Source organism: Ammospiza caudacuta, chromosome 31 (assembly GCF_027887145.1).
Source record: "Ammospiza caudacuta isolate bAmmCau1 chromosome 31, bAmmCau1.pri, whole genome shotgun sequence".
Lineage (NCBI taxonomy): Eukaryota > Metazoa > Chordata > Aves > Passeriformes > Passerellidae > Ammospiza > Ammospiza caudacuta.
The window spans coordinates 2,761,639-2,788,822 of record NC_080623.1 but is presented as its reverse complement, the minus strand read 5'-3'; the positions used below and the strand labels follow the sequence as shown (position 1 = coordinate 2,788,822).

The 27,184-nt window shown below is 64.5% G+C and overlaps 3 protein-coding genes across 6 annotated transcripts in view; all 3 read right to left on the bottom strand.

Annotated features, from left to right (window-relative positions):
• KMT2D (lysine methyltransferase 2D) overlaps positions 1–10,010 on the bottom strand; it is a 28,883-nt gene extending 18,873 nt beyond the window's left edge. The window contains 30 exon segments of the mRNA XM_058821986.1: positions 130–180; positions 262–347; positions 611–852; positions 953–1,037; positions 1,319–1,492; positions 1,613–1,717; positions 2,019–2,093; positions 2,594–2,783; positions 2,882–3,006; positions 3,338–3,454; positions 3,545–3,688; positions 3,769–3,984; positions 4,075–4,116; positions 4,208–4,314; positions 4,405–4,569; positions 4,645–4,826; positions 5,032–5,136; positions 5,238–5,348; positions 5,655–5,768; positions 5,955–6,817; positions 6,911–7,045; positions 7,260–8,125; positions 8,232–8,389; positions 8,466–8,580; positions 8,663–8,828; positions 8,942–9,107; positions 9,190–9,287; positions 9,408–9,661; positions 9,743–9,869; positions 9,962–10,010. Coding sequence (XP_058677969.1) covers positions 130–180; positions 262–347; positions 611–852; positions 953–1,037; positions 1,319–1,492; positions 1,613–1,717; positions 2,019–2,093; positions 2,594–2,783; positions 2,882–3,006; positions 3,338–3,454; positions 3,545–3,688; positions 3,769–3,984; positions 4,075–4,116; positions 4,208–4,314; positions 4,405–4,569; positions 4,645–4,826; positions 5,032–5,136; positions 5,238–5,348; positions 5,655–5,768; positions 5,955–6,817; positions 6,911–7,045; positions 7,260–8,125; positions 8,232–8,389; positions 8,466–8,580; positions 8,663–8,828; positions 8,942–9,107; positions 9,190–9,287; positions 9,408–9,661; positions 9,743–9,869; positions 9,962–10,010 — 5,433 coding nt within the window.
• A 6,469-nt stretch (positions 10,011–16,479) lies between these two features.
• On the bottom strand, positions 16,480–19,941 carry DHH (desert hedgehog signaling molecule). The gene is made up of 3 exons (XM_058822188.1): positions 19,494–19,941; positions 17,903–18,164; positions 16,480–17,175 (listed from the first exon to the last, which is right to left on the bottom strand). Exons 1-3 carry the CDS (start codon positions 19,803–19,805, stop codon positions 16,508–16,510), a joined length of 1,242 nt encoding a protein of 413 aa, XP_058678171.1. The 5' UTR covers positions 19,806–19,941; the 3' UTR covers positions 16,480–16,507.
• A 2,042-nt stretch (positions 19,942–21,983) lies between these two features.
• Positions 21,984–27,083, bottom strand: LMBR1L (limb development membrane protein 1 like). Of its 4 annotated transcripts, none has more exons than XM_058822168.1 (17): positions 26,874–27,083; positions 25,404–25,488; positions 25,087–25,123; positions 24,815–24,954; positions 24,624–24,727; positions 24,426–24,552; positions 24,273–24,341; positions 24,059–24,123; positions 23,872–23,947; positions 23,691–23,777; positions 23,441–23,517; positions 23,282–23,359; positions 23,090–23,163; positions 22,896–22,986; positions 22,671–22,737; positions 22,420–22,581; positions 21,984–22,338 (listed from the first exon to the last, which is right to left on the bottom strand). In XM_058822168.1, the coding sequence occupies exons 1-17, from the start codon at positions 26,943–26,945 to the stop codon at positions 22,280–22,282; spliced, it is 1,470 nt and encodes a 489-aa protein (XP_058678151.1). In that variant the 5' UTR covers positions 26,946–27,083; the 3' UTR covers positions 21,984–22,279. The 4 variants fall into 4 exon arrangements, with proteins under 4 accessions (XP_058678151.1, XP_058678152.1, XP_058678148.1 ...); XM_058822169.1 differs by having other exon boundaries at positions 23,691–23,774; XM_058822165.1 differs by having other exon boundaries at positions 21,984–22,581.
• Between the last annotated feature and the right edge of the window lie 101 nt (positions 27,084–27,184).

Sequence of the window (27,184 nt, the reverse complement as noted above, 5' to 3'; positions counted from 1 at the left end):
TGCAGAGAGAGCCGGGCTGTCAGCGCTGTGAGAGCCCTCCCCACGGGGTGGGCACGGGCTGGGGCGGGCACAGCAATGTCCCCCAAGGCTGGGCCGGGGCCGCCGGGCACCTCCCCGCGCCTCACGTACCTTCTGCACCTTGTTGATGCGATGAGCCGCCCGGTTATCTTTGGCCTTTTGCTAACAAAGACATGAAGCCAGCTGACTTGCAGCCCCCCGGGTGCCCCGGCCCCACCACCCCACTGACCTCCTGGCACTCACCAAATATGGGGCTTTGTCCGTGGCAGGGACTTTCCTCCAGAGCTTCATGATCTGTTTGCAGCGGCTCGACCAGTCTGGGAGTCCAGTACGAGCAGATAGAGGGGAGGAAAGCAACGTTAGCCCGGACCTGAGGAGCTCACTCCTATCCTTGGTGGGTCACTGTCCCACCCTCATGTGAAGGGGCAACCCAGGAGACAGAGCTAAGACCCCCTACCCACTTTAAAGAACACTTCAGTGGCAGAACAGCTGGGATCTCCCCTCAAAAAAGGAACCAGGGGAGTCACACTCCACCCATACCCCCAACCCTCACCCCAATGGGGCGGCTGCAGCCCCCCCAGAGCCCTACCTGGATAATCCTGCTTGAGGTTGGGGAAGTTCATGTTGGCGTAGAGGACAGGGGAGATGGTGGAGAGCTCACCCAGCTCCTCGTCCTTCTCCCAGCGCTGCAAACTGCGCTGGTTGTAGGACAGCCCGTCACCCTCGCCCTCCGTCGTGGGCGTCGTGGGGGTCGAGGGGGTGGTGGCGGCCGAGCTGCTGGCCCAGGGGCTCTCGGGCTCGCAGTGGTCTGGGCTGAAGAAGCCACTCCGCTCCCTGAGTGGAGAGAGTGTTACAGGTTGTAAGAATGTGTGGGTCACAGGACACCCTGCAGTTCAGTTCCTCCAGGGAGGGGACCCCCAGCTCCTCTGAGCACCTGTTATCGAGGAATGGGGACTGGCAGACCCCCGAGTACGAGTCCAAGGAGACAGATCCGGACAGTGAGCCCAGGGAAACGCTCCCTATGAGGGAAACAAGATGGGTTGCAGGGAAAACAAAGTTGGGGAACAAACCTGCACCTACCCTGGGAGTCCAAACAACTCCCAGACAGCACAAGCCCCAAATTCTTCTCTAGATTCACCCCCAGAGCAACAGGGAATACCAAGGAGTATGGGCTCTCAGACACCACAGGCACCGTTGAGTGAGTGAGTTTGGCTTTCCTGAGGCTGGAAACAATCCCTGCCCTTCACCACACAATTCCAGGGACCTCCTGGATGATGAGGGCTCTGCCAATTCCACCCACCCTGCCCTGAGAGCTGTAGGTCTCCTTGCAGGAAGGGCCGCTGTGCTCGGCTGGGGTCCTGCCCGGTCTCCATCCCCGCGGCCACGCAGTTGAGGGGCTGCTCCCCACGCTCCGCTGAGCCCAGCACGTCCTTGAAGAGCTGCTGCACGTCCTTGCTCTCCATCTTGGGCAGCTCTGCAGAGACAAACACAGGAGAAGCTGGGTGCAAATACCACACTGATGGGAAGCAGAGAAACCTCGGGGTCACGGTCTTGGGACCCCTTCAGCAGAAGAGGGAGCACAGGATGGTCTCACCTTCCGTGGGGATCTTGTCGAGGTCGGAACTCAGCGCTCCCTCGCCTGGGGTGGCCGGTTTTTCGGTGTCCCCGCGGTCTGGGGAATCCTTGGGCTCGTCGGCTCCTGAGGAAGAATCAAGAAGTGCCCTCAGCCCCCTGGGGAACCCTGACTCAGGGTTTTGAGGACCCCCATGGAGCAGCCCCTGTCACCCAACAAGGGACACGAGTCCATCGGTCCTCCAGCGGCGCCGCGCCACAAGGGGGCGCTCTACGCACCACTCTATGGTCACGGGCATCATGGGATTGACCATAGAGCTCAGCCCTGCCTAGAGCGGAGCCCTCAACCATAGAGTTCGGTCTCGGTGGCTGTGGGCGCCCTGTGCCCCGTGGAGGACTCGGCTGTGAGGGTCCCACAGGGGTCTCACCCAGCTCCTCGGCCTTGGCGTCGTCCTTGCCATCGTCATCGGGAGCGGCGGCGCTGCCGTCAGTGCTGTCGTCGCCTGCAGGGTAGCCCAGGATTCAGTGAGCAGGGTCAGGATCCCCCCCCCCGAGCCCCAGTGCCTTCCCTCAGCGGTGATGGCCGCCCCTCACAGCCCTCGGCCTTGTCCAACGAGCCCCAGAGCCCCCAGCACTGCTCACAATGGGGGTCCCCAACAATCCCAGCGACCTCCGATATCCCCCCAAGACCCCCAATAACCCCAGGGACCCTGAACAATCCCCTCAGCCATTCCCAGCCATCCTGGTGACCCCAACAAGCCTCAACAAACCCAGGGACCCCCAATATACCCTCAAGACCTCCAACAAGCCCAGGGACCCTGAACAACCCCCTCAGCCATCCTGGGGACCCCAACAAGTTCCAATAACCCCAGGGACAACTCCCACAAGCCCCAACAAGCCCAGGGATCCCCAACCCCAGTAGGGACCCACAACAACCCCTCGCTAACCCCTGTAACTCCCCCCGTGTTAAGCTGCAGACCCACTCCTCACTCACCACACTCACCTCGGGGGTGGGTGGGGGTCTCCCTCCTGTCCGGGGTGCCCCCCTGCAGTGCCCCAGCGAGGTTGGGGTCCCCCTTGGGCCTTGGGGCACCCTGGCCCAAGGCGGGGCGGGCGGCCCCGTCCCCAACCCCGCCTGCTGCCAGCAGCGCCTTGCGGCTCAGGTCCATCAGTGCCTTCCCAAAAAACGCCTCCTGCAATTGGGGAGGGGGTTCTATCAGCATGTGGGGGTCTCCCCATCCATCTCCTCATCCATTCCAAGCCCCTCCATCCATCCATCCATCCATCCCACCTGCAGGTACGGGGGGAACATGTCCTCCAACTTGCTCTTCTTCCGTCCCCGGCGCTTCTTCTTCTCGTCCCCCTCTCCTGAGCCAGGATCCAGGCCAGCCTCGGCTGGGACATCACCAGGAGCCCCTGCAAGAGCCCCCCAGCAATGAAAACCACCCCCAAAAAAGGGTCTGGGGATGGTCCTGTGCCACTGGAGGGGCACTGCACATCCCTGGGGGTGAGAAGGGAATGGGAAATAAAGGGGAAGGGAAATAAAGGGGAAGGGAAATAAAGGGGAAGGGAAATAAAGGGGAAGGGAAATAAAGGGGAAGGGAAGGGAGAAAAAAAGGAGAAAAGGGGGGAAAAAAGGGGGAAAGGGGAAAAAGGGGGAAAAGGGGGGAGAAAAGGGGGGGAAAAGGGGAGAAAAAAGGGGGGGGGGGGAAGAGAGGGGGAAAACCAGGGAATCACTGGGCCCTACCATCCTCAGGGTGTCCCTCGGTGCTCAGCCCCTCACGCCCCACGTCTGGCAGCACTGCTGAGACCTTCTTGAGCCGCGTGTGGGACTTGCGCTGCCTCACCATGAACCCACCGATGCCTGAGGGGCACAGGAGGAGTGGGGATCACAGTGGGGTCACAGAAGAGCCCAGAAGGGTTCAGAGCCTGCAGGACACTGCAGGACACTCACCAGGCCGGTACGGTTTGCGCTTCCTCTTCTTGCACTCCTCAGGGTCCTCCAGCCCCTTCCCCGAGTCCCCATCAGCTCCAACATCGCGATCAGGGCTGGCCGGAGCCTCCAGCTTGATCTCACACTCCATGTGCTCCACACTCACTGCTGGGGGGTGCACATTAGTGGGACCCCCTGACACCCCAATACTGCAACCCCCCAGCTCTGCCAGCAGGAACACCCACCGTCAGCTTTGAGCAGCTCATCCGTGTCCAGGTCACCATCCTTCTTGTCCTCAGGGCCCAGGGGGTCGCTGCCCTCCAGCCCCCCGTCCCCGTTGAGGGTGCCCGGGCGGCCCTTGCGCTGCCGCCGCTTGTGCAGGGGTGACAGGGTCAGGTTGCGCAGCACGGCCATCCCCGTCTCTGTCAGCCACACGCCCTCGAAGCGGAAATATTGGGGCTCTGAGGGGACAAATGCCAGCGTTGGGGACAAATGGCAGCGCTGGGTGTGTAGCCAGAGGATGGCACAGCCCTGGGAAGCCCAGCACGTACCTGGATCCTTGGCTTTGATCATCTCTGCAGAAGGCGCGGGCACTGTGGCAGGAAAGCAGAGGAGCAGGTGAGTCCCCACACCCCTCAAATGCCCCCCAGATCCCCCAGAGTTCCCCCTGCCCCATGAACTCACTGGGTTTGACCACGTAGGGCTGGCAGGCGCTGCAGTCAAAACCTTCATCTGCAGCTTGCTCCACCTCCTCCTCAGTGAAGAGGCTGTCACACGCGGCATGCAGCCACCTGTGGGGAGCATGGGGGACCATAACACACCACAGCCTCGCTGGGAGGACCCCAAATTCAAGCCCCTGGAACCCAGGGCACGGTGCTCACCGATCACAGTGCCGGCACTGGATGAGCAGATCGTCCTCCACGTATTTCTCACGGCAGAAGGGGCACACAACCAGGCTGGCACAGGGGGCACAGTGGGTGTAGTTGTTCTGCCACTCGCAGTGGAAGCCAGGAGATGCAGCCCCGCACTGCACACAGCACACGCACCTGCAGAGAGACGCCCAAAGGGTCAGCACCGCAAATTTAGACCCCAAATTTCAGCCCTGTGTGTCCCCTACGCACCACTTGCACTTCCAGCCGCCCTTGGGCACGGTCTGCAGCGGGGGGTCCAGGCAGTAGGTGTGGTAGCTGATGTCGCAGTCGTCGCAGAGCAGCAGGCGCGAGGGGTCCGAGGCTTTGCCGCACACCTCGCACACGATGCACTCCACGCAGCGCCAGCCCTTCAGCAGCATCACCTTGGTGATCTGGGGACACGGGAGGGCACCTACGTGAGCCCTGGGCATGGCCACGAGGGTCTCCAGGCTACCCCACATCCACACCCCAGGACTTGGCATGGACATGTCAGAGCACAACTCAACACACAAGACGTGCCAGGCAGGACCTTGTGTGTCCTTGGGGGGCACAGCACAGTTCTGGGGTGGGGCTGGGGGTGCTGGGCCCCCTCCTCACCTTGCTGTTGACACAGTAGGGGTGGTAGCACTGGGAGCACTGGGAGCAGGCGAGCAGGTGCCCCTCGGCCCCACGCCCGAAGCTGCCACACACCACGCACATGTCCTGAAGGGGGAGAGGTTGTGAGTGAGGAGACACAGCTGGCAGAGGAGAGACAGAGTCTGTCCCACCCTGTCCATCTGTCCATCCTGCCATGCCCTGGTTACCTGCATGAGCACAAACTTGTCAGTGTTGGAGAAGAGGACGACTGTGTTCTGCATGGTGTCATCATCGTCCTCATCCTCCTCCTTGCTGGGCGAGCTCTCCACGTCAGCGAGCTGAGGACAGAGAGGGAGGCTCAGCACTGAGGACACCCTCTCTGTGCAGTGTGATGGCATCAGGAAGATGCAGGGCCAGCAGAACCCCTCCCCAGGGGGAAGCTCTGTACCTGCCCTATTTTTTGTGGTGAAGCCCCCAGACTCAGCAAAGGCGCAGGCATGAGACTCCATAAGACCCAATAAGACCCAACCCACCCCACATAAAGGCCTCAGGTCTTTCCATGGGAGATGATAGAGAAGGGGATGGGGGAGACTCTCAACAGCTTAAGGATCCCCTGGACCCTCCCTGCCCCAACCCAGCCTTACTGCTAAGGTGTCCACAGACGAGGTGGTCGACTTCAGGCGTGCCCGGCCTCGGCCCCGGCCCCCGTGGGAGCCACCTCGGGGGCGTCTCCGCCCTGGGAAGCTGCTGCTGCGACCCTGTGGCCAAGGGGAGAGGGGAGTTACAGCACTGGGAGCAGTGGGACCCCCCATGCCAGGGCAGCAGAGGGGCACTGCCCCCATCCCATCCCACCACACACTCAGCCCTCACCTACTTGCTGCCCAGTGATGGGGCTCAGGGTGAGGGGTCCCCCCAAAATTGTGGTGAGGGGAGTCTCCCTATACCTGCTTGACACGGGAGCGGCCTGGGGAGCTGCGGCGCCGGCTCTTGTCCCCGTCCCCCTTGGCTGCTGGCTCGAAGAGCAGCGAGTCATCGGTCTCAGCACCCATTGGCAGTGACCCGGCGTCCTCCTTCTGCAGACTGGCATCAGCTGAGGCTGGGCCCAGTTCAGGGGACAGAGACCCCCCACCCTCAGGGTCTGGGGACCCCAGCAGCGGCTCCGAGCCGGGGAAGCTGCTGCTCGTGTCCCCCTGGCTCAGGTTGGAGATCTCGTTGAGGATGTCGGGCCGTGGGCGCAGCGCGGGGGGCTCGGGGCACCCCTCGTCCCCGTGGCCCAGCAGCTTCTCGTTGGTGGTGCACACCTCCATGGGGGTCTCAGGGCCCAGCTCCTCCGGTTCCAGGAGCAGGGGGGACCCCGAAGGGGACCGCTTGACTTCTGGTTCCCCCCCAGCCCGGCCTTCTTCCAGGGCATCCTCCTCGCTGAGTGGTGGGGAGCTTCCACTGGTGCCCTCCCTCTCCAGCCTCGGTGCTTCTTCTTCCTCCTCTTCCTCCTCCTCAGGCAGGCTTGGGAAGGGCCCCAGCTCGGGGGATGGGCTGCCCTGGGGGGCATCTGCAGGGGGGCTGGCTGGGGACTCCCCCTCAGCACCGGCCATCTCCATCTCCTCATCCTCAGGGGGCTCGGCAGGGGCCAGGGTGACAGCAGGAGAGCCCAGGGGTGGCGGTGGGGAGCCAGGGGGGTCGGTGTCCATGGCGATGCCAGGGCTGCCAGGGGGCTCAGGCAGGGCTGGCGTGGGGGGCTCGAGCACCTCGTCCTCCTTGGCATCAGGGGAGGGCACTGGGGTCCGTGCAGGTGAGATGGCACGGAGAGCTGGGGGGAGAGAGGGGAGAAGTGTGAGATACCACAGCCCCCCCAGAGACACCCACGCCCCCAATCCCAACCCTGCTGTTTCCCCAGACCCACCTGGGGGAGCTGAGGGTGGGGGTGTCATCTCAGGGGGCAGTGAGGGCTCTGGCTCCAGCTCCATCTCCTCCTCAGGGAGCACCTCTGGAGCCAGGGCTGGCGCTTCCTCTGCCACTGTCACCTCGGGGAGGAGACCTGGGGGATGGAGATGGGGTGAGGGAGTGTGGGGGTCCCCTCCATCCCCCCTGTGCCACCCAGCCTGGCATTGAGAGGTCCCAAAGTACCCCAAACAGGGCACCAACATATGAAAAGAGAAGGAATAGAGGAATCAGGCAAAGCCAGGGCTGGGAGAAGCCACAAAAAACATCCAGAGGAGGGAAAAGAGGACAGTGAGAAGTGCCCAGATTACCTGGTGGTTTCAGGTCCTCCTCGGGGGGCAGCTCGCTGGGGACTGGCTCTTCAGGGGCCAACTCAACAAGGGGGGGCTCTTCAGGGCTCAGCTTCTCGGGGGGCAGCGCTTCAGGAAGGGGGTCCTTGGGGAGCAGCTCGATGGGGGGAGGTTCACTGGGGGGCAGCTCCTCGGGGGGCAGCTCCTCAGGGGGTGGCTTGTTGAGGGGCAGCTCATCCAGGGATGGCTCATTGAGGGGTGGCTCTTCAAGGGGGGGAGGTTTGGGGGGTGACTCATTGGGGGGCAACTCGTCAGAGGGTGATTTGTCAACGGGCAGTACTTCAGGGGGGGGCAGCTCATGGGGGGGTGACTTTTCAAACGCTGGTTTCTCAGGGGGCAGCTCAGCAAGGGGAGGGACATCGAGGGGCAGCTCGTTGTGGGGGGGTTCACTGGGGGGCAACTCCTCAAGGGAGGGTCTGTCAGGGGGCAGCTCAGCAAGGGATGGGGTCTCAAGGGGCAGCTCCTCACAGGGAGGCTCCTCAGGGGGCAGCAGGAGAGGAAGGGGCTCCTCAGGGGGCTGCACTTCAGGAGGCTGAATGTCAGAGGGCTGCATGTCGGGGGGCGGCTGATCGAGGGGCAGCTCATCTGAGGGAAGTTCTTCGGGGGGTTCTTCACTGGGGGGCACCTCCACAGAGGCCAGCTCGCCAGGAGGACACTCAGCATTGCCTGGGGGAGCCTCCTTGGGGTCTGGGGGTGCCTCTTGGGGGTCTGGGGGTGTCTCCTTGGGGTCCACGAGGGGCTGCGTCACCTCATCACACCCCACAGTCTCCAGCTCAGGCAGGGGCACGGGTGCATCCGTCGAGTCGCTGGGGACAGGGGACTCTGACCTGGGATGGGGGAACCTGGGTGAGGGGACAGCACTCAGGCCACCCTGTGCCCCCACCCACAGAGGGCCTGAGCCCCCTCCAAAGCAGCACTCCCATCCCCACTCACATCTGGGCAGGTGGGTCAGGCTGTGGTGAAGGTTCTGGCGCCGTGGGGACATCGGGCGTGGCACGGCGCTGCTGGCAGTCCCCACACACCTCCGAGCCTGGGGACCACTGGCAGCTGGAGCTGGGGTGCTGGCCACAGTCTGAGCAGACCCAGCAGTTCTGGGGGGAAGCAGAGATGTGTCAAGGGGTGCAGAGGGGGCAGGCACAGCGTACCCCAAGTGAGAGCAGGACATACCTTGCACTTCCAGGAGCCGGTTGGGAGGCCCTGGGTGGCTGGCTCCGTGCAGGAGCTGTGGTAGCCCTTGTCACATGCCTCGCACACCAGCATGGCAGAGTCCTGGCTGGGCTGCCTGTAGGGCACAGAGGAAAGTGAAGGCTGGGACCCCTCTTTGAGTGCACGCCCCCCTCCCCAGCGCGGGTCTGGGGGCTCACCTGCAGGTTTGGCACACTTTGCACCGGGGGCACTGCCAACCCGAGCGCTTGCGAGGCGTCAGGGAGATGTTCAGGCAGGCCCCGTGGAAGTGCTGCCCGCAGCTGGTGCAGAACACCAGGTCCTGCAGCTCGCCCGGCCCGCTGCACACCGAGCACCACGCGTCCTCTGTCAGCCACGAGAAAAGGGGGTCAGGGCCGTCTGCTCGTGGGGCTACACCCTGCTGGGAGCAGGGCAGGAGGCTCCCAGCACCCAAGGGTGGTGTCCCCAGCCCCACGCACCCATATCCACGGCCTCAGCCACGTGCTCGGGGCAGAGCAGCCGCAGGGTCTTCATGGACTGGAAGCAGCCACTGGCGGCGGCGCAGGGGAAGTGGTAGAGGCGGGAGCAGCCGGCGGCCGCCCGGCACGGGATGGTGGCGCCTGCCCGCCCGCAGCGTTCACATTTCTGTGAGCAGAGGAGTTCAGAGGGTCAGCAAGTGTGCAGCAAACCCTGCCATCCCCCTGAACGCCCTTTGGGATCTGCTCACCTGTGAGATCCCTGAGAAAACAGCTCTGGCCACGCCGGCCACGTCCGGCCCCGCACCGGCCGCCCAGGCCGCACACCAGTGGTGCACCCAGCAGTGCCCTGTGGGGAGGGGGAGTCAGGGACAGCTTGGGGACACTCAGGTGGCAGGATGGGGACACTCAGGTGGCAATGGAGACACTCAAGTGGCGGTGAGGACCCTCATGCCGTTATCACACTCACCCGTCGGCTCGAAGAGCTGCGCTGGCGTCACCCCCTCGGAGAAGCCAATTTGTGCCAGGCTGTCACCCGCCAGCTCTGGCTCTGGGGGGAGTTGGCTGGGCCCTGGGGGAGCCCCTGGGCTGGGCCCATCAGGGGGTTCGTGCCCCCCCAGCCGCTCGGGCCAGTCGGGCACCGGCTCGAAGCGCTGCAGCTCCCGCTGCCCGTGTAGGCTCCAGTCCCCACAGTTGCAGAGGGCACAGCGGCGGCCCAGCGGGCTGGGAGGGGACAACAGGGGGTGTCAGGGACATTTAGGACACCTTCGATAGCTCCACACCACCCGAGTCCTCCACCCTCACCTGGCAGCCTCGGGAGGTCCCTCCGTGCCCGCGTTGTCCGGCTCTGGCCCCGCAGAGGCTCCTTCGGGGGGTTTCAGGGGGTCCCCCTCGGCGCTGCCCATCTCCTCCGAGGCCATGACCCCATCGGCTGTGGGGACAGGGGTGTCACCACCACAGGGCAAACAGGGCCAGGTGCCCAAAGTCCTGCCCACCCTGGCAGGGTCTCTGTCCATGGCTCACCTGGCGCGGCTGCGTCCTTCTCCTCGCTGGGCACCTTCTGTTCGTCCATCCTGCCTCTGGCGTTCCTGGGGGGCCACAGCTATAGGGGGGGACACCCGTCAGCACCAGGGATGGTGGCCCTTCCCTGGCACCCTGCAGCCTCCCTCTAGCAAAGGGACAGGGCAGCATCTTCCCACTGCTCCCCCAAACACAATTTATAGGCTCTGGCATTGGGAATGTCCCCCAGGAGCAGAGGGTGGCACCTGCCCCACAGGGGTCCAGGAGACCCCCTGGCCTCCCCCATCACCCTCTGCCCACCAGGTCCTCCCCAAATCCAGCCAGTGCCACCCCAACAGATCTGGGGCAACCAAACCCCCGAGTGACCTGGATTAAGAGGGAGCAGTGACCCCAACTCTACCACACACCAGCACCCCAGGGAGTCACCGAGACCCCTGAGGAGCCCTCAGGACCCTCGCAGCAAAGCTGGGACCCCCACATGAGGAATATTCATGGCAATTCGGGATGCAGCAAAATAACGGGGTCCCCACCACCAGCACCTGCCTGTGCCCCCATTTCCTCAGGCCCAGCACCGACCCCGCGCAGCACAGAGAGCCCCAGGATGGGAACGGGGGGAGACTCACCCCAAAACACGACCCACAAACCGGAGATGGGGTCCCGCAGCAGCTCCCTCCCACCGCTGCCTCAAGCGCACCCCAAAAACCCCGGAGGGCTCCAGCACGGCGGGGGCAGCGAGGGGGACCCCAAACCGGAGCACGGGGCACGCACGGGGGGACCCGCGGGCACCGGGGGGGCCCCAACGCAGAGTCCGGGGCACCGGGGTGGGGGGAACGCACCGGCGCAGCGCCAACCCCCCAAAAACCCGGGAGGGTCCCGGCCGCGGGGTAGGAAGTGCCGTGTCCCACCCAGCACCTCCCTGGCCCCGGTTCCCGGTGGGCCCGGGGCTGTTCGGGCCCTCCCCGGAAAGGCTCCGGGGCCGGGGGGATTCGGGCCCTCCCGGGAAAGGCTCCGGGGCCGGGGGGAGGCCCGGCCCGCACCCCCCGGTGAGCCGAAACACCACGCGGGGACACCGCCCCCCCCACACCCTCCCCGGTGCTCCCGGGCCACGCTTCCCCCGCTCCCCGGTGCAACCGGGGGGGCCGAACCGGCCAGGCCCCGATCCCCGGCCCACCGCGGCCTACGCTGGCACCGGCACCGGGCCCCGAGCGACGGGTCCGGCCGCAGCTGCGCTACACGCGCCCGGGACCCGCCGGTACCGGACACAAAGGCGTGGGAGCCGCGCTCTGGGCCCGGCCCCGGTCAGGCCTTACCGGGAGCGGCGGCACGGCGGAGGCGGCGCGGCCCGGAGCCCGCACGACCGCGGGGCCGCTCCTTCCGGGGCCGCCGGGGCCCGTCCCGCCCGCGCGGGCCCCACGGCGGGGCCGTTTGCACCCCCGCGCCCCCCGCCCGGTGCTCACCCCCGCGGCCGCCCTACGCCGACGGGCCTCGGGGCGCGGGGCGTTCGGTGCTCCCCGGCGCGGCCATTTCCAGAGGAAAGTAGGTCCCGCCGCCCGCCCCCGCCCCGCCCCGCCCGCCCCGCCGGGGCCGCCGCCGCGCTGGGTCCTAAGGGGGAGCCGCGGAGCGGGGGGCGCCGCCGCTCCCGCACTACTTTGGGCGGCGGGGGCTGCGGGCGGAGGGAGACGGTGCGCGGCGGGCGGGCGCTGCGGCCGCGGCGGGGGGGGGCGCGGGGGGTGTGACGGCGCGCGCGCGGCCGCAGCGCACGCTGCCGGGCGGGGCGGGGGGGGGGGAGATCCCTCCGCCGAGCTTAACCCCGGCGGCGCCGGGGCGGGAGCGCACGTGGGCACCGAGGGGGCGGGGCTAGAGGAGCCAGGCTCCGCCCACCGCACCGGCACCGGGGATGGATGGATGGATACAGGGAGGGCTCCCGGATCGCGAAGGGAGGGTGGCATTCGGGATGTGCCCCGGGCCGGTGTCCCCGTTATCTGTGTCCGGCATCAGGGTTCCCCGTAAGAGCCCACGGGACAGGTCCCGGTGTATCCGGAAGAGCTGTTGTGTCCACTGCCGGTATCCCTGTACCGGTCCAGGAAGCCCCGGTAGCAGCCGCCATGCCCGGTCCTGGGGTCCCCGGTAGCAGCCGCCATGCCCGGTCCCGGTCCCCGGTAGCAGCCGCCGAGCCCGGTCCCGGTCCCCGCTCACCGGCACCACGTGCTGCTGCTGAACCCCGGTCCTGCAGCACCATGCACGTCCGGTTCCGGTATCCCCGGAGCAGCCGGTGCTGCTCCCCCCCATCCCAAGGGGTGCACGGGGCCGGTACCGCCCGTTTGGACCCTGAACCCCCCCGGGGAGGGGTAGGGGGGTCAGACCCAGGACCCCCAGGAGCCCAAACCCCCAAACCCGGCGATCTGGGAGGAAAATTGGGGGGGTGCAGCCCCACCCTGGTCCCAGCACCCCAAAAACACTTCACGCCCCCCCCAAGCAGCTCCCGTTCCTCTTTACCACCATAATTGTGTAATTAGCGCCAATTAGCCCGACTGGGTGGAGATAAGCCTCAAGGGGAACCGCAGCCAGAGCCCCCCCACACACTCACAAAGTTCTTAGGGAGAGAAATGGGGGGAACAGGGCTGGAAAACCCCCAAAATCGCAGTGAGGCTCTTGGGGTGCTCAGTGCCATGAGGAGGGGGCACATCCAGGGTTGGAGGGAGCCTCCCCCCCCCAGCAAGGAACAACCCCCCTAATTCAGGGGTTTAGAGACAAAACAAAGTTGAATTGTTCCAGCCCCGACTCCCACGGGTCCGGGGGAACAACACCCGCATTGAGCCCTGGCTGCCCGAGCAGGAACGGCCCCGACCTGTCCTTGTGGCTGTGGGGGGGACAGCAGAGAACCCCCAGTCCGCTGGGAGCCCCACAGGCTGTGCAAAGTGAGGGGCTCCCCCCAAGGAGGGTCCTGGGGGAGGGTCTGTCCCACCCCAGGGGTCACAGCACGCTGGTGGGTCTGCCACAAGATTTATCCAGCTCCCCATGAGCTTCATGGAGGTCCCCGTGGTCACCTGAGGGTGAGGGGACATCGGTGGCAGCACATCGGGGCTCCAGGTGGGCTCTGTGCCCCTCACCTGGAGGAAAACGGCTCCTCACACCTCCACCAGCTTCTTCCTTTCATCTGTCCTCACCTCCCAGCTGGGGACACGGCAGGACAGACAGGATGTGCCAGTGGGACACACAGACATACAGGTGGGACCCCAGACCCACCCAGACCCCTCCTCACCTCTGCAGGGCCCAGAAAACCCTGGGACCCCCTCCCCAGGAGGGGCAGCACCTGCCGTGTCCCCCCCCCCCAGCTCACCTGGAAGCTGTGGGGACAAAGGGACATCGAGGCTTCAAACTACCGAGGTGTCCCCCTGTCCCCCAATCTCAGGGGTCCCTCAGGGAATGTCACCAAGTGGATCAGGATGGAGCCATGATGATGATGATGATGATGGAGTGATGGGAGACCAGCAGCCCCACAACACCCCCAGAGCCCCCAAACTGCCCCACAACACCCCCAAACTGCCCCAGCAGCCCCACAACACCCCCCAGACCCCCCAAACTGCCCCACAACACCCCCAGACCCCCCAAACCGCCCCAGCATCAGACAGAACTCCTCCTCGCCCATCACCACCACCTTGGAGGTTGCAAGGGGGGCACCAGCTCAGGGGGGGCTGCCTGGGACCCCCCAAATCCTCCTCTCAAGGCTCAGACCAGCTTCCATCTCATTCCAGGGGCACCTCAGCCCCCAGCACAAGGTTTTGGGGTACAAGACACCCCCACAAAAATGGGGACACGTCTGTCCTCATCACCTGGGGTCCCACAGAGGGATCAGGAAGAGAGACCTCTCCTCACCCACCCGGGATTTACTGCTCTGCACCGTGGGCTCACAGCCCAGGGAGGTTTTACCGGATGGGGGGGGACACAACACCGGGCTCGGTACCCCCGGTATCACCCGAGGGAGGGGATGGAGCAACGGGGAACCCCTCCCGTTGGGGCTCCAGGGGGTCCCGGGGAGGCTGAACACAGCCCCAAACCCCCACCCGGGGTGGGCTCCCACCGTGCTGAGCCCCTCCGGTGCACCCGCCGTTGCCGGTAATCCCTAGTGGAGCATCCCCGCTCTCACGTACACCCCGGGAACGGATTCCCGGAGCCCGGGACACCCCCAGGCCGAGTCGCCCCGCACGGACCCACCCGGGGCTCGGTAACCGGGGATGAGAATTTGGCGGGAGGGCGCGGGCGGGCGCGGCAAACAGCGCAATAAACGTGCCGGGGGGGCGGGGCCACCGCCACTACACCGGCGGCCGCACGTGACCACAACACCGCCCGCCCGCTCCCATTGGCTGCGCAGAGCGGATAGGGGCGGGGCTAAGAGGCCGCGCATGCGCTTTAGCTGGAGGGGCTCTCCATTCATGAAAAACGGAGGGAAGGGCCGTGGCCACGTGGTGGTCGCGAAATTGAGCGGGAATGGGGAGGGGGGGTGTGAAAAATGCAGATTTTATCCTTGGCTTTTCGCAAATATTCAAATGAACACTTTATGTGTTATGTCAGAAAGTCTTGCTATATTAATTCTCTTAAGTAGTGCATTATATATAGTTTTAGGTTATAAAAAATGTGTATTTTATGATTGGCTTTTCGCAAATATTCAAATGAATATTATATGTGTTGTGTCAGAAAGTTGTGCTGTATTAATTCTTTTAAGTAGTGTGTTATATATAGTTTTAGGTTATAATGTTAAAATAGAAACTATGCTATATAGGATGTGAAAAATGCAGATTTTATGATTGGCTTCTCACAAATATTCAAATGAATATTATATGTGTTGTGTCAGAAAGTTTTGCTATATTAATTCTCTTAAGTAGTGCATTAAATATAGTGTTAGGTTATGTGAAAAATGCGGATTTTATCCTTGGCTTTTCACATATATTCAAATTAATGTTATATGTGTTGTGTTAGAAAGTTTTGCTGTATTAATTCTCTTAAGTAGTGCATTTATAAATATAGTTTTAGGTTATAATGTTAAAATTGAAACTATGCTATGTAGTATATTTTTTTCTAAAGAAAAGACTCGCAGTGAGATAGTAGCCAGAGGACACTGAAATCTTTCAGAGAAAGAGAATTTATTGCTCCATTATCAGGAGAAACGAACTTCTTCCCACCTTTCTTAGGCAGGAACATGCTGTTATGATTGTGAGAAAGAAGTTGATGCTGACCAGACAGAATCCTGTGTTTGGATGGAATTTATGCATCATGTATGAGGTGTATGAATATGCAACAGGCTGTTGCTTTTAAGGATTAATCCTCTGTTAATGTAGGTCCTTTTTCGGGTTTATTTTGCCCAGAAAAAGGTATCTGGACTGTCCATAACTCTTTGTTTCTGTTGGGCCAGAAAGTCCAAGAGGAACCAGGGACCCCCAGAGCCCCAGGATCTCAAACCCCCAGCCCAGACCCTGGGATGCTCCAACCCCTCAGGACCCCCAGCCCCGTGGAATGATCAATTCCAGCCCCTCCAGACTCCCCAACCACAGCTCCAACAGGAAATAGGGCCATAAACTTTCTTTATTTCCCCAAACAATAAAATAGTAGTATTTCTTTTGATTTTTTTTGGTTTTTTTTTTTTTTTTTTTTTTTTTTTTTTTAAACTGAAGTGGTTAAAAGCAGGCTGCCCCCTGCCAGGGCAGGCAGGCACGGGGGACATTTATATTACCATTTATAAATAGAAAAATAAAACTCTCAAGCAGGGCGGGTTAGCAGTTAGCATGGTTAGAGTTGGACCTGGCACGGGGTGCCCATGGCAGACACCCAGTGCCCACTGTGGGTGACAGGGACACTGTGGGTGACAGGGACCGACCCAGAGCAGGGGGACAGGCAGGAACTGCTGCCAACTGCTCAGTCTTTGGGTGGTTTTGGCTCGATTTGGCCCCCAGGGCAGGGTCTGGTGCTGCCTGGCTGAGGTTTGACAGGCACCAAGCCCACCCCAGTGGTTAATAAAGTTTTGGGCTGTTTTTGGCATCCCCCCAGCTGGATTTGGCCCCCAGGGGGAGTTTTGACCCCCCTGGCTGGGGTGTGACAGGCACCAAGCCCTCCTCAGTGGTTAATAAAGTCTTGGGGTGTTTTTGGCATCTTCCCAGCTGGGTTTGACTCTCCTGGGCAGGGTCTGGTGCTGCCTGGCTGGGGTTGGACAGACACCAAAGCCACCCCAGTGGTAAATAAAGTCTTGGGGTGTTTTTGGCATCCTCCCAGCTGGGTTTGACTCTCCTGGGCAGGGTCTGGTGCTGCCTGGCTGTGGCACCAAGCCCACCCCAGTGCAGTGGTTAATGAAGCAATAAATACCAGCGGGGTCTGGGCATGGAGACCCAGCCATGGGGGGCTCCAGGACACAGCACAGGGGCCACCCCATACCCCCGGCAGTGCTGAGCCCCACCCTCCCCACAGCACTGGGGGTACCCCTATCCCTCCTCCCCATGCCCAGGGCTGTGGCATCCACTGTGTGTGGCATCACCTGGCACAAACGGGGGGCAGGCACCCCTAAAGCTGCAGCGCCTCGTGGCCCAGCACGCCCCCGGCCAGCCGGTAGAGCAGGCGGGAGTACCAGTGCATGCCCACCTCGGGCACGGTCCCGTTGCCCACCTCGGGGTGGGCAGGCAGCAGCGAGAGGAGCCCGTGGAAGAGGCGCAGAGGGGCGAAAGCTCTGTGTGCCCAGCGGTGGCTCTCCAGCACTGCATAGCAGGATGCCAGCACCCCGTTAACCAGCAAAGTGCCCTGAGAGGTGAGGGGGGCAAAAACCCCCACTCCATCCTCCCGAGAGACCCTCAGCACCCTGGTGGGGCGCAGCCCCTGCCCGCCGGCCCCGTGGGCCAGCACGGCGTCGCCCGGGCGCACGCGGCGGGCGAAGATGGGCAGGAAGGTGCTGGAGCCGTTCCCCTCTCCCCGAGCTGTGAACACCAGGTGGGACGGGGTGAGGAGCAGCCGCTGAGCTGGGCTGGCTGTCTCGATGGCCACGAAGGAGGCACGCTGGCCCAGGTCCCGGTGCAGGAAGAGCAGCACCTCGGTGGGCACCAGGCGCCCGCCCGGCTCGGCGCCCAGCACCCGGTCACCGCGGCGCAGCTCGGCCAGGCCCCGGTGCTCCCCGCTCTGCAGCGTCACCGTGGCGTGGCCGGGGAAGCAGCCACCGGTGCGGACGGCCAGCGAGTTATCTGGGAGGATGGAGAGAGTACTTGGTGTCACCTCCACCTCCAGAGGGGAAACGGCGAGCGCCGGACCCCCAAAGCGCCCCCAGGAACAAAGGGGGTATTTTGATTTTTCCTGCGTGCAGCTCCTGAATGCTGCAGGGCCCCTTTGTCCACCCTGCACTGACGCCCTTTGTTCCGGGCTCCAACGGTGACATTTATGGCCATTTTCACTTTCTGTCAATTGGCACTTCTGGGCTGGATGGCAACTGGAGCAACTCTGGGACTGTGGGGCTGTGGGGCTGCATTGCTATTCCCCTCACCAGGAGCTGAACCACAATTTTGTCTCCATCTGGCCAAAATTTAGAGGGGAAAGTGAGGATTTTGCCAATCAGAGGGCCAGGAGGAGCTAGGCTAGGACTGACACCAACCAAGCAATAATCCCACATGGATCCAGGACATCAAGGAGGAGCAGCAGGGCTGCGGGCTGCGATATTTATGGGAATTACAACCCCCTGCCTGGTGGGGGACAGGAGCTGAACCACAATTTTGTCTCCATCTGGCCAAAATTTAGAGGGGAAAGTGAGGATTTTGCCAATCAGGGGGCCAGAACGAGCTGGGTTTTGGCTGACACCAACCAAGCAATAATCCCACACGGATCCAGGACATCAAGGGGGAGCAGCAGGGGCTGTGGGCTGGGATGTTTTTGGGAATTACAGCCCCCTGCCCTGCTGGCAGCCCCTTCTGCTGGTACCTGCTTTGACAGAGACGTGGATGTGCGCCTTGGACTCGTAGTAGACCCAGTCGAAGCCGGCCTCTACGGCCAGCCGTGCCAGCATGCCGTACTTGTGGCGGTCACGGTCGGACGTGGTGATGTCCAGAGCTCTGCCCTCGTAGTGCAGCGAGTCGGGGAGGTGGTGCCCATCTTCATCCCAGCCCTCCGTCACCCTCAGCTTCACCCCCGGCCACATGTTCATCACGGCGATGGCCAGCGAGTTCACCCGCTCCTTGCAGCGCTGTGGGGACACCGGTGTCACCCTCGGCGTGACAGACAGACAGACAGACACCACGGCTGTCCCCAAAGGGGCTGCCCCCACCCGGGGTGCACAGAGGGTCACGGCCAAGCTGCCCCCGTGGCTGGGTGCGGGTTGAACTTTAACGGGGTCCCGTGATGGAGCTGCTCTGCTCAGCCGGGCACAACGGGCACGGGAGCGGGACGGGCACCGCGACGGTGTCACCTTCCCCGCGGCCACCGCTGTGACTGATTAACCTGCTGAGGGGGCTGTGAGGCAGAGCTGGGGGCGGCTGACCCTGAACCAGCCCCAAATCTGGGCTGACGGAGAGCGGGGCGGTTCCGGGGTGCCTCTCCCCATCAGCATTGGGGTGCAGGGGTCGGAGCCGCCCCTGTCCCCCCCCGCATTTGCTGATGTCACAGCGTCCCTCAGTGCCCCAGTGTCCCCCCCGCCTCCCCCGTTCAACAAAGCGGCTCCGGGAGCGCGGGGCCGCGGGGGCGGAGTGCGGGGCGCGGGCCCGGCCGTGCCGGGAGGGGGGGCAGGAATGCGCTCGGCCCGGCCCGGCCCGGCCCGGCCACAATAGGCGCCTTCCAGCCCGGAGCTGACCTCAGGCCCCGGGAATGCCGCCGCGGCCACAAAGGGCCCTTTCAGACACCCGCAGCCCGGGCCGGCTCCGTGCCCGCGGCTCCGCCGCCCCGGCCCCGCCGCCTCCGCCGTCCCGGCTCGCGGGAGCTGCCGGCGCCGCCTGGACCACTCTCAGCATCCCCCGTCGCCATGGCGACCGCGGGGCCGCCCCTCGCCATGGCAACCGTGAGCATCCCGGCGGGCTCGCGGCGCGTCCCGGGCTCCCGCCGCCCCGGTTTCCCCCCGCGCAGAGAGAAGGGTACCGGGGCCTCCCCCTCCGCTCTGCCGTTGGGGCGCTGGGGGAGCGGAGCCGCCGGTACCGCCGGTGCCCCCGGTGCCGCCCCGTCCGTTAATCCCCGACGGTCCCGCCTCGTCCCGGGGCTCCGGTGCTGCCGCGCCGCTGCCATGGAAGGGAGCAGGGCACCGGGGCGAGGTACCGGGGTACGGCACCGGGAGCGACCCTGCGCCCCGGGAGGATCGGTGCCACCCGGGAGGATCCGTGAGCCCGGGCATGATCGGCGCGCCTTGGAGAGCATCGGTGGCGACCGGCAAAGCTCCGTGAGCCCCTGAGCGCGTCGGTGCCGACTGAGAAATGTCCACGGGCCCCGTCGAGGGTCGCTGTGATCCCGCCCATCCCCCCGCCGCCCCCCACGCCCCCGCGCCCCCGGGAGCGAGGCCGGACCGGGCCGGGCCGGGCGCAGCCCCCACCTCGGTCATGAGCCGGTCCGCCCCCGTGTTCTCCTCGTCCTTGAAGATGATGTCGGGGTTGTAGTTGGGCACCAGCTCCCTGAAGCGCTCCGAGCCCCGCAGCACTTTGCCCTCCGCCTTCCCGCTCGCCCCCAGCGTCTGCTCGGGCACGTTGGGCACGAACTGCTTGTAGAGCAGAGGCGAGAGCTGCCGCCGCCCCAGCCGCCGCCGCCCCACCGGGCCCCGACCGGGGCCGCAGCCCAGCACCGGCGCGGCCAGCAGGGAGGCGGCGAGCCCGAGCAGAACGAGGGCGAGCGGCCTCCACCGGGGCATCCCGCCCGCCGGGCCCCGCTGCCTCCGCGGCTCCCGCTCAGTCACCGGGGGAACGGGCGGCCGGGGCGGGCATGGTCCCGGTGCGGTGGCCCCGGGGCTTTTAGTTGGTCGCGGTGCCAGGGGCGGGTCGGCGCCGTTTCCTTCTCACACCCACGGTCCCGGCGCTGCTGCGGGATCCGTGGCCGCTCGGGACGACTGACCACCCCCCCGGTACCCCCCCGCCGGTGCCGCCACCCACTCGGAGCGCCGCCGGTTGCGCGCCCACGGTGTCAGCACCCCCTCGCCTGCACCCCGGTCCCGACACAGCCCCAGCCTTAGGGAAAACCCTCGCGGAACGGTGTGTCAGCACCGGGCACCGGCATCCAGCTCCGGGCACGGCCCTGGCACTGCCACCGGTTCCTAAGGCTGCCCCGGGACCGGCACCGGTCTTGCTCCCCGTTCCCGTCTAAATCCCGCGTTCTGGTGCCGCCTCCTCTCCGCGGTCCCTGCGCTGCTCTCCGGTACCGGAACCCTCCCTTATCCCATCCGAACGCCGCGATTCTGGTCCTGGCACCTCTCCTGTCACCGCCTGCTGGGACCGGGGACCCCTCACTCCCCGTCCCGGTCCTTCTCCCGCTCTCCCTTGCACCGAGGATCCTCCCTATTCTAAGGCAGTGCCGCCGGTGTCCGCACCTGCTCCGTCCCCTTGGCACAGCCCCGCTCCCGGGACCCGCTCCCTGGCACTACCCCGGTCCCCTCTGTTCTGTCCGACCCACGGTTCCGGTCCCCGTTCCTGGCCCAGCCCCCGGTACCGGCTGCCTTGGGTGCTGATCGGCACCGTGCGCCGCCCCGGCCGGGCTGCCCCCACCGCGGCCGCTCGGCTCCGGCGCTGGGCAGCCCCGTGGGGCCCCGCCTCGGAGCCGGCCCCCGGGAGCGGCGGCAGCGGCGGCCACATCCCCCGGGGCCGCCCCCACCGGGCTGCCCTGCCCCGGCCGGCCCCGCCGCGCCCCGGCACCGGGGCACCCCCGGAACGGCACCGGGGCACTCCCGTAACGGGACCGGGGCACCCCCGGAGCGGCACCGGGGCTGTGCCAGGGGTCCGGGTACCGCCGCGGACGGGGCTGGGCTGCTCCGGGACTGGCACCGGGCTCCGACAGTGCCATGGGCACCCCCGGACCGGCACCGGGACCGCGCCCCCAGCGCTACCGGCAGAGCACCCAAGGGCACTGCGGGCTCCGGGGAGGACAGGAGGCAGCAGCGGGGTCGCGGAAGGTCGGGAATGGGTCGGAGGGGGGGGTCCCGGTCCCCTCCCAGCTCCCCCGCAGCCCCGGTGCCAGCCCGGGGTGACTGGGAGGGGAGCAGGTCGCGGGGAAATCGCGGGCACCGATGGCCTCATTTCCTGCAATATAAACCAGGTTTCCTGCGCTTCCTGCTCGGCCCCAAGCCGGGGGGGGCGGCCAGGGGGGGCCTGGGCCCCCCAGCCCTGCCATGGAGGGGCGGGGGGCGGCCTGGCTCGGCCCCAGGCGGGGCAGGATGGGTGGGGGGCCGGTTCCCCCGGTTCCCCCGGTTCCCGGGGCAGTTTCCGTTCCGGCTGCATGACCCTCGGTGCCAGGAGGTGAAGCCTCTGCTTTGCCCCTCATGTGGGGGAGCTCAGCCCGTACCCCAAAGCCTCCTGAAGCCCCCCAACACCCCCGAGGTCAGCAGGCAAGGAGTTGCCCTCGCTTGCAGCCCTGCCTGGAAGAAGCTCATTAACCCCAAGCAGGAAGAGGGTTAATTATGTCCCCATAGGGCCCATAAGGAGGGGCAGGACTGTGACCCCCCCTCCAAGGCAGGGACACCCCACCCCTGCCCCTTTCCTACTCAGCCCTGCCCTTGGGAGGAATAAAACCCCAATATTTTTATATAAAAACCAGTCATTATTTATTTCTCCAAACAATTTCTGTTGTAACAGACCCAACATACACATGAGGAGCTGGAGAAGGGGGGATTGTCCCCTGCACCCCAAGCCTCCCCATTAGGGACCCCCAAAGGCCTCAGGTGGGCAGGGGACAACCAGTGTCCCCCTGCAGCCCCAGAGTGACACAGGGGTGGGGTGTGGAGTGGCTCCGGGCACAGGACAGGTGGGGCAGCATTTAAAACTCAACCAGACCCCAGGGAGCAGCCAGGGGAGGTCGGGGTCGGTGGGGGGGTCCCAGCCATTGTTGCACGAGGTATGTAAATGGAGGGTGGGGGGGGGGGCTGCAGCCAGCACAGCCTCGGGGGGGACCCCACACCCCTTGGGGACGTGGCTCAAGGCCAAGGCTCAGCAGCACAAGAGCTGAGACAGAGCAGGGGGGGCGACCCTAAAGGTGTCTCAGCTTTCCCTGAGGGGCTCTGATGTCCCTGAGGCTCCAGGCGCTGTCAGGGCCAGCTCTGGGGCTGGCGGCCACCCTGGTGGCCACCACAGTGAGGAGAGAGGAGGGGGACACCTCCCTGTCCCCCGCTGTCCCCCAGCCCTAGCAGGGCTTGCTGTGGGTCCTGCAGCGTGTCACGGGCAGCGGCAGCTTGTGCAGACCTGGACACGGGGAGAGTGTGAGAGCCAGGCTGGGGCACAGGGGACACCCCAGCAGCCACCCCTGTGTCCCCATGTCCTCACCAAAGGCACGGATGAGCTCGGCCTGCACTGCCCAGGAGACCCTTTTGACCAGGCACAGCGTGGTGAGCCCAGCAAAGCCCATGTTGTACAGGAAGACAATGTAGAAGTTCCCCAACCAGTTGAAGCGGCCAAAATCCCCCAGGAGGTCAAAACGGGTGATGCCTGCACAGGGTGGGGGTACATTGGTCAGGGCACCCCCATTTTGGGGTCACCCCCATGCAGGCATCACCCTGATCCCTCTGGGAGCTCACCCAGTGTCCTGGAGAAGACAGGCAGGGCTGAGCTGAGCACCAGCAAGGAGACACAGTTCCCAATGATCTGGGGAGAAGGAGGAGGTTTGGGGAAGGAACTTTCCAGATGCCAGGGAACCACAGAGGGGTCCTGGCACTGTCCTCCCATGTGGGAGGGACACACAGAGTAGGGAAAGGGTCTTGCACCCCCACAGGAGCCCCCCAGCCCCACCCTGCTGCTCCCACCTTGGTGAGGGGGGTGCCCTGCCTCTCTGGCAGCAGCCGAGTGAACAGGGGGGAGCTGTAGAAGCCCACGACAGAGGAGAGCATTAGGTAGCTGCAAAGAGTGTTAAGGAGGAAAACAGGATGGGCTGGCACTGGGAATAATGTTGGGGACACAGGGGACATGGCTGGGGACAAAGTGCCCGCCTGAAGGATACAAAATGAGCACGACCTGCAGCGCAGCTCCAAAGGAACCAAAGATGGAGAAGGAAACCTGGCCCAGGGACGCATCCTGCAGGAAGAGGAGGGAGCAGGCTGGGGAGGAATGGTCCCCAGAGCTGCCAGGCACACCACCCTGAGCTGTGCCATGCCCCCAGGTGGGTAGGGGGATGCTCCTTGTCGGTGGGTACCTGGATGCCCCTTGGCATGGCAGCATCGTCCAGCAGCAGCTCCAGGACGTGGAAGCAGACAATGAGCACAGAGATGCCCTGGGAGGAGCAGGGAGGGAGTGAGGGTGGTGCTGAGGATGGGGACACCACCCCCAGCTCCTCTGAGAGCCCTGAACTCACTGTGAGTGCCAGGAGGCCCAGCATGGCCAGGGGGTAGCCCAGGTTCCTCTGCCAGGGCGATGCTCGGTGCCGCAGCTCTGTGGGGAGGAGGTGCCCAGGTGAGAGGGCGGCACAGGGCAGGAGATTGAGGGGGCAGGATGGGGGGCGCCAGCCCCCAGCCCATCTCCCTCCATGGATTTCCAGTGCCCAGTTCTCCCAGTGCCAGGCTGGAGGGCACCCAGTGTCCCCTTCCCCTGCCCAGGCTCCTCACCCAACTTCCTCCTCTTGCTCCGGATGGCAAAGAATTGCTCCCGCAGCATCTCCATGTCCAGATTCAGCCAGCAGGAAGCTTTGCCTGCTGGGGAGAGACCCAAGGGGCTCAGGAGGGATGAGGTGGGGTAGAGGGTCCCCCAATGCACCCCGTGCCCCCTTTGCCAAGCAGCAGCACCCACCAGAGCGGATCCTGTGGGACACAGCGGCTTCCTCAAACCTTGTGCAGCTCAGCTGCTCATCCAGGTCCTCCAGGAGCTGCAAGGGTGGGTGAGGAGCCTGTGAGTGGCTGCTGGGCTGTGTGGATGGCAGCCCTGGGGACAGTCACCCCCAAATGTGGGGCAGAGGGATTGTGGGGTGACACCTTACCCGGGGTTTCACCAGCAGCTTCCCAGTGACAGTGAACATGGTGGAGAGGCCAAAGGGGGTGCACACTGTGGTGGGAGGAGAGGCTGAACAGGAGGTGTCCCATCATCCTACCCCTCCTCACACCCTCAGAAGGATCCTGGAGACTTCGGCCATGAGCCATGACCCCTCCAGACCCCATTTGGATGGAGCAGAGCCTCGTGAGGACACAACTTACACAGCAGCAGCAGGACACCAAAAAGCGAGATGCAGGAGTAGAGGTAGGGCAGGTAATATTCCCAGAGATCTGCAGAGACAGCAGGATCAGGCCAGTGGCACCAGAAACCCCTTGTTCCACTCAGTGCCAGGGTCTAGAGCCCAGCTCACCCACCGTAGAGTGACTGGCGACTGGCAGCGTCGTTGCCCACGATGGCAGAGGCCACCCAGACCATGCCCAGCACCAGCAGGGTCAGCAGCAGCAGCACCACTGAGGTCTCGTACACCCTGGCCATGATGCCCTGCAGGAGCTGGGTTAGCAGAGAGTCACAAAAGGGGGGACAGGGAGGGGGACAAGTGCAGGATCACCTACCTTCTTGGATCCTGCAAACCCCTCTGACTCGGTGAAGAAGTAGGCAAAGGGCATGAGGAAGACCAGGGACATGTTGGAGAAGAGGAAAACCAAATTCCAGAGGCCTGGAAGAGGGGGGACAGCATGGGGTGAGCTCCCAGGCAGGGCAATGCTAACCCCACAGATTTTGGGGACACCCCAGGGTCACCCACCATGGATGAGGGAGCCGTTCAGCCACTGGATGTAGTAATTCTGGGGGAAGGAGAGCAGCACCTCGTTGCTGATGATGGAGAAGGGCAGGAGCAGGACAGCACCCAGTGCCACAGCCAGGGTGAAGGTACAGAGCCCCAACCTGCCACAGGGACAAGAATCACTCTGGGTCAGGGTCCCTCTGGCTGTCACAGCCCAGTTTTACCCCCCAGCACACAGGACATGGTGTCCTGGCTGAGGAAGGGGATGAGGAAGGGGACAAACAGGAACTCACGCAATCCTGTTGACAGCAGCGTCCTCGTCATCGTGAACTGTGGGGACAAAATCCCAAACCAAAGGGCTGGGGGACAGGCAGGGCTGCCCAAAGCATCACTGCCTCCCCCTGCCCAAGTTCTCCCCTCTCCAAATGCTGCAGAAATCCTCCCAGGGAATTCTGGCTTTGCTCCCACCTAGGGCAGCAATTGGTGTCACATTAATGGTGGGACTGGGGGTGCTGGGGGAGGCCAAAAGCAATGAGGAAGAGGAAGAACCCTCAGAGGATGAATTTGGCTCTTGAGGGCTGCCTGGCTCTGGCAGCTCCCACTCCCTTACCTGCTGTGAAATCCGTGTGCTTCTTAAAGTGGGTTATGATGAAGTGGCAGAGGATGTAGAGGCTGGCAAAGAGCAGGGCACAGATCTGTGGGCACAGGAGTGTGGGCATGCCCTGAGAGGATGCTGCCAGCCCTGGGGCTTGTCAGCTCCACCCTATTTGTTTTTCCACTCCTGGTTCCACCCCACTGGTGTGCTCAGACCTTTCTGTTCAATGGGCACTGCACCCAGGGCTCACACATGGGTGCCCACAAGCTGGCACAGCACCCAGACCAGGGTGAGGGAGCTGAAAACCCACCCAAGATCAGCCTGTGCTGGCAAATCTGTGACCCCGTGGGACATCCCTGATCTGCTGGATCCCACAGCCCTGGCCTTGCTGGCAGAGCCACGAGGACAGCCTTGAGTCAGGAGCCAAGGACATCTGCGGCGTCCCTGCTGCCCCCGCTGGAACGCCGAGGTCAGGCCAGCGCAGGCGATGTTCAGGGAACACGGCGACCTTTCATCCCTCTGGGAACGCGGCAGGATGAGGAAAGGTCGCCTGAATCCTCCACCTTGGCACAGGTGCAGCGGGAAGCAGCTGTGGCACCTCCCTCCTGCCTGCCTAGGGGTGCTCTGAGCCCACCTGAGGGTGCCCAGGATGTGCCAGTGGGGTACAGGGAGCCCCCACAGCTGGTCCAGCTCTGCACTCCCAGAAGGGCAGCACCCAGCAGGTCCTTCTGCTCCTGCTCCCACCCAGTGAAGGGTCTCAGGCCACAGATTCCCTCCTGCCATGGGCTGTACCCCACAAACCGATGCTCTGCCTGGTGGGGGGACCCCCAACTCCTCCTCTACTCAGTGAAGTTGGGCTGAGTAAGTTTTGTCTGCCAAACCAGGAGCTCCTGGCTGAGATGTAGCACCCCAAGATGGAGGTCTGGGGGCTCCAGGGCCACCAGCTCTGCCCTGTAGGCACCAAATGTGGCTGTGCCAAGGTGGCCTTGGCACTGCTGGTCACAGCCCCCTTGGTTGCCGTGTCCACAGCACCCCCAAGGCCCCTGGGAGATGCCAGGACCGGGACATCCAGGTCACCCCCATCCCTGAGCAGAGGAGCAAACCCAGCTGTGTCCGAGGTTTAGGGGCTCTGTAGGGTCCTGCTGGCCTGGGGACAAGGACAGAGCCAGGAGCCTGGCACAGGGCTGGGCCGGCTCTGACACCACCACAGCGCTCCCAGCCCTCCCAGCACGACGGGAGCGCGGCTGGGACTGCTGGAACCGGCAGAGGGGTCGCGGCAGGAGCTCAGGAGGGTCCAGCCCTGGCACCCCGATATCTGTTGGGCACACGCGGCCGCGGCGGCTCTGGCCCCGATAAGAGCGGGGTGTGGAGCCCTGCCACAGCCGTGCGATCCCGACGGTCCCATGGAGAGCTGCGAGCTCCAAGCCACCCTCCCGTCTCTCCCCGCCACTCCGATCCCTTTCCCCGCCGCCCCCGGACACTCACGATGCACTCGCGGACCCTCTCGTGGAAGAGCTGCTCCCGCACGGCCAGCACGTCCTGCTCCACAGGGGCCATTCTGCGGCCAGCATGGCAGGGCCGGGCAGAGGCAGGGCCGGACGGCAAGGCCGATACCGCCACGCCGCTCCAGCCGCTCCGGTACCGTTCCGGTAACGCCGCTCGGAGCCCGCCGGGTCCAGCCCAGCGCCGCCGTTGAGGCCCCGCCCCTCCCGTGGCCCCGCCCCCTACGCGCTACAAAGCATCCGCTCCCTCACGGGATGAACGGCCAGGCAGGCCGCGCCCCCTGTCGCCTATTG

Bases quoted from the DNA above. Each gene is read 5' to 3' on its own strand.
- DHH (XM_058822188.1), bottom strand. From the start codon at position 19,805: ATGCCCCGGTGGAGGCCGCTCGCCCTCGTTCTGCTCGGGCTCGCCGCC. The intron at 18,165-19,493 runs GTGGGGGCTGCG...GTGTCCCCACAG, and splicing joins CGGACCGGCTCATGACCGAG to CGCTGCAAGGAGCGGGTGAA. The intron at 17,176-17,902 runs GTACCAGCAGAA...CCATCCTCCCAG, and splicing joins CCACGTCTCTGTCAAAGCAG to ATAACTCGCTGGCCGTCCGC.
- LMBR1L (XM_058822165.1), bottom strand. From the start codon at position 26,945: ATGGCCCCTGTGGAGCAGGACGTGCTGGCCGTGCGGGAGCAGCTCTTC. The intron at 23,948-24,058 runs GTAAGGTGTCAC...CCACCCTTGCAG, and splicing joins AGCTGCTGGTGAAACCCCGG to CTCCTGGAGGACCTGGATGA. The intron at 23,518-23,690 runs GTGAGGAGCCTG...TCCTCCCCACAG, and splicing joins GAGCAAGAGGAGGAAGTTGG to AGCTGCGGCACCGAGCATCG.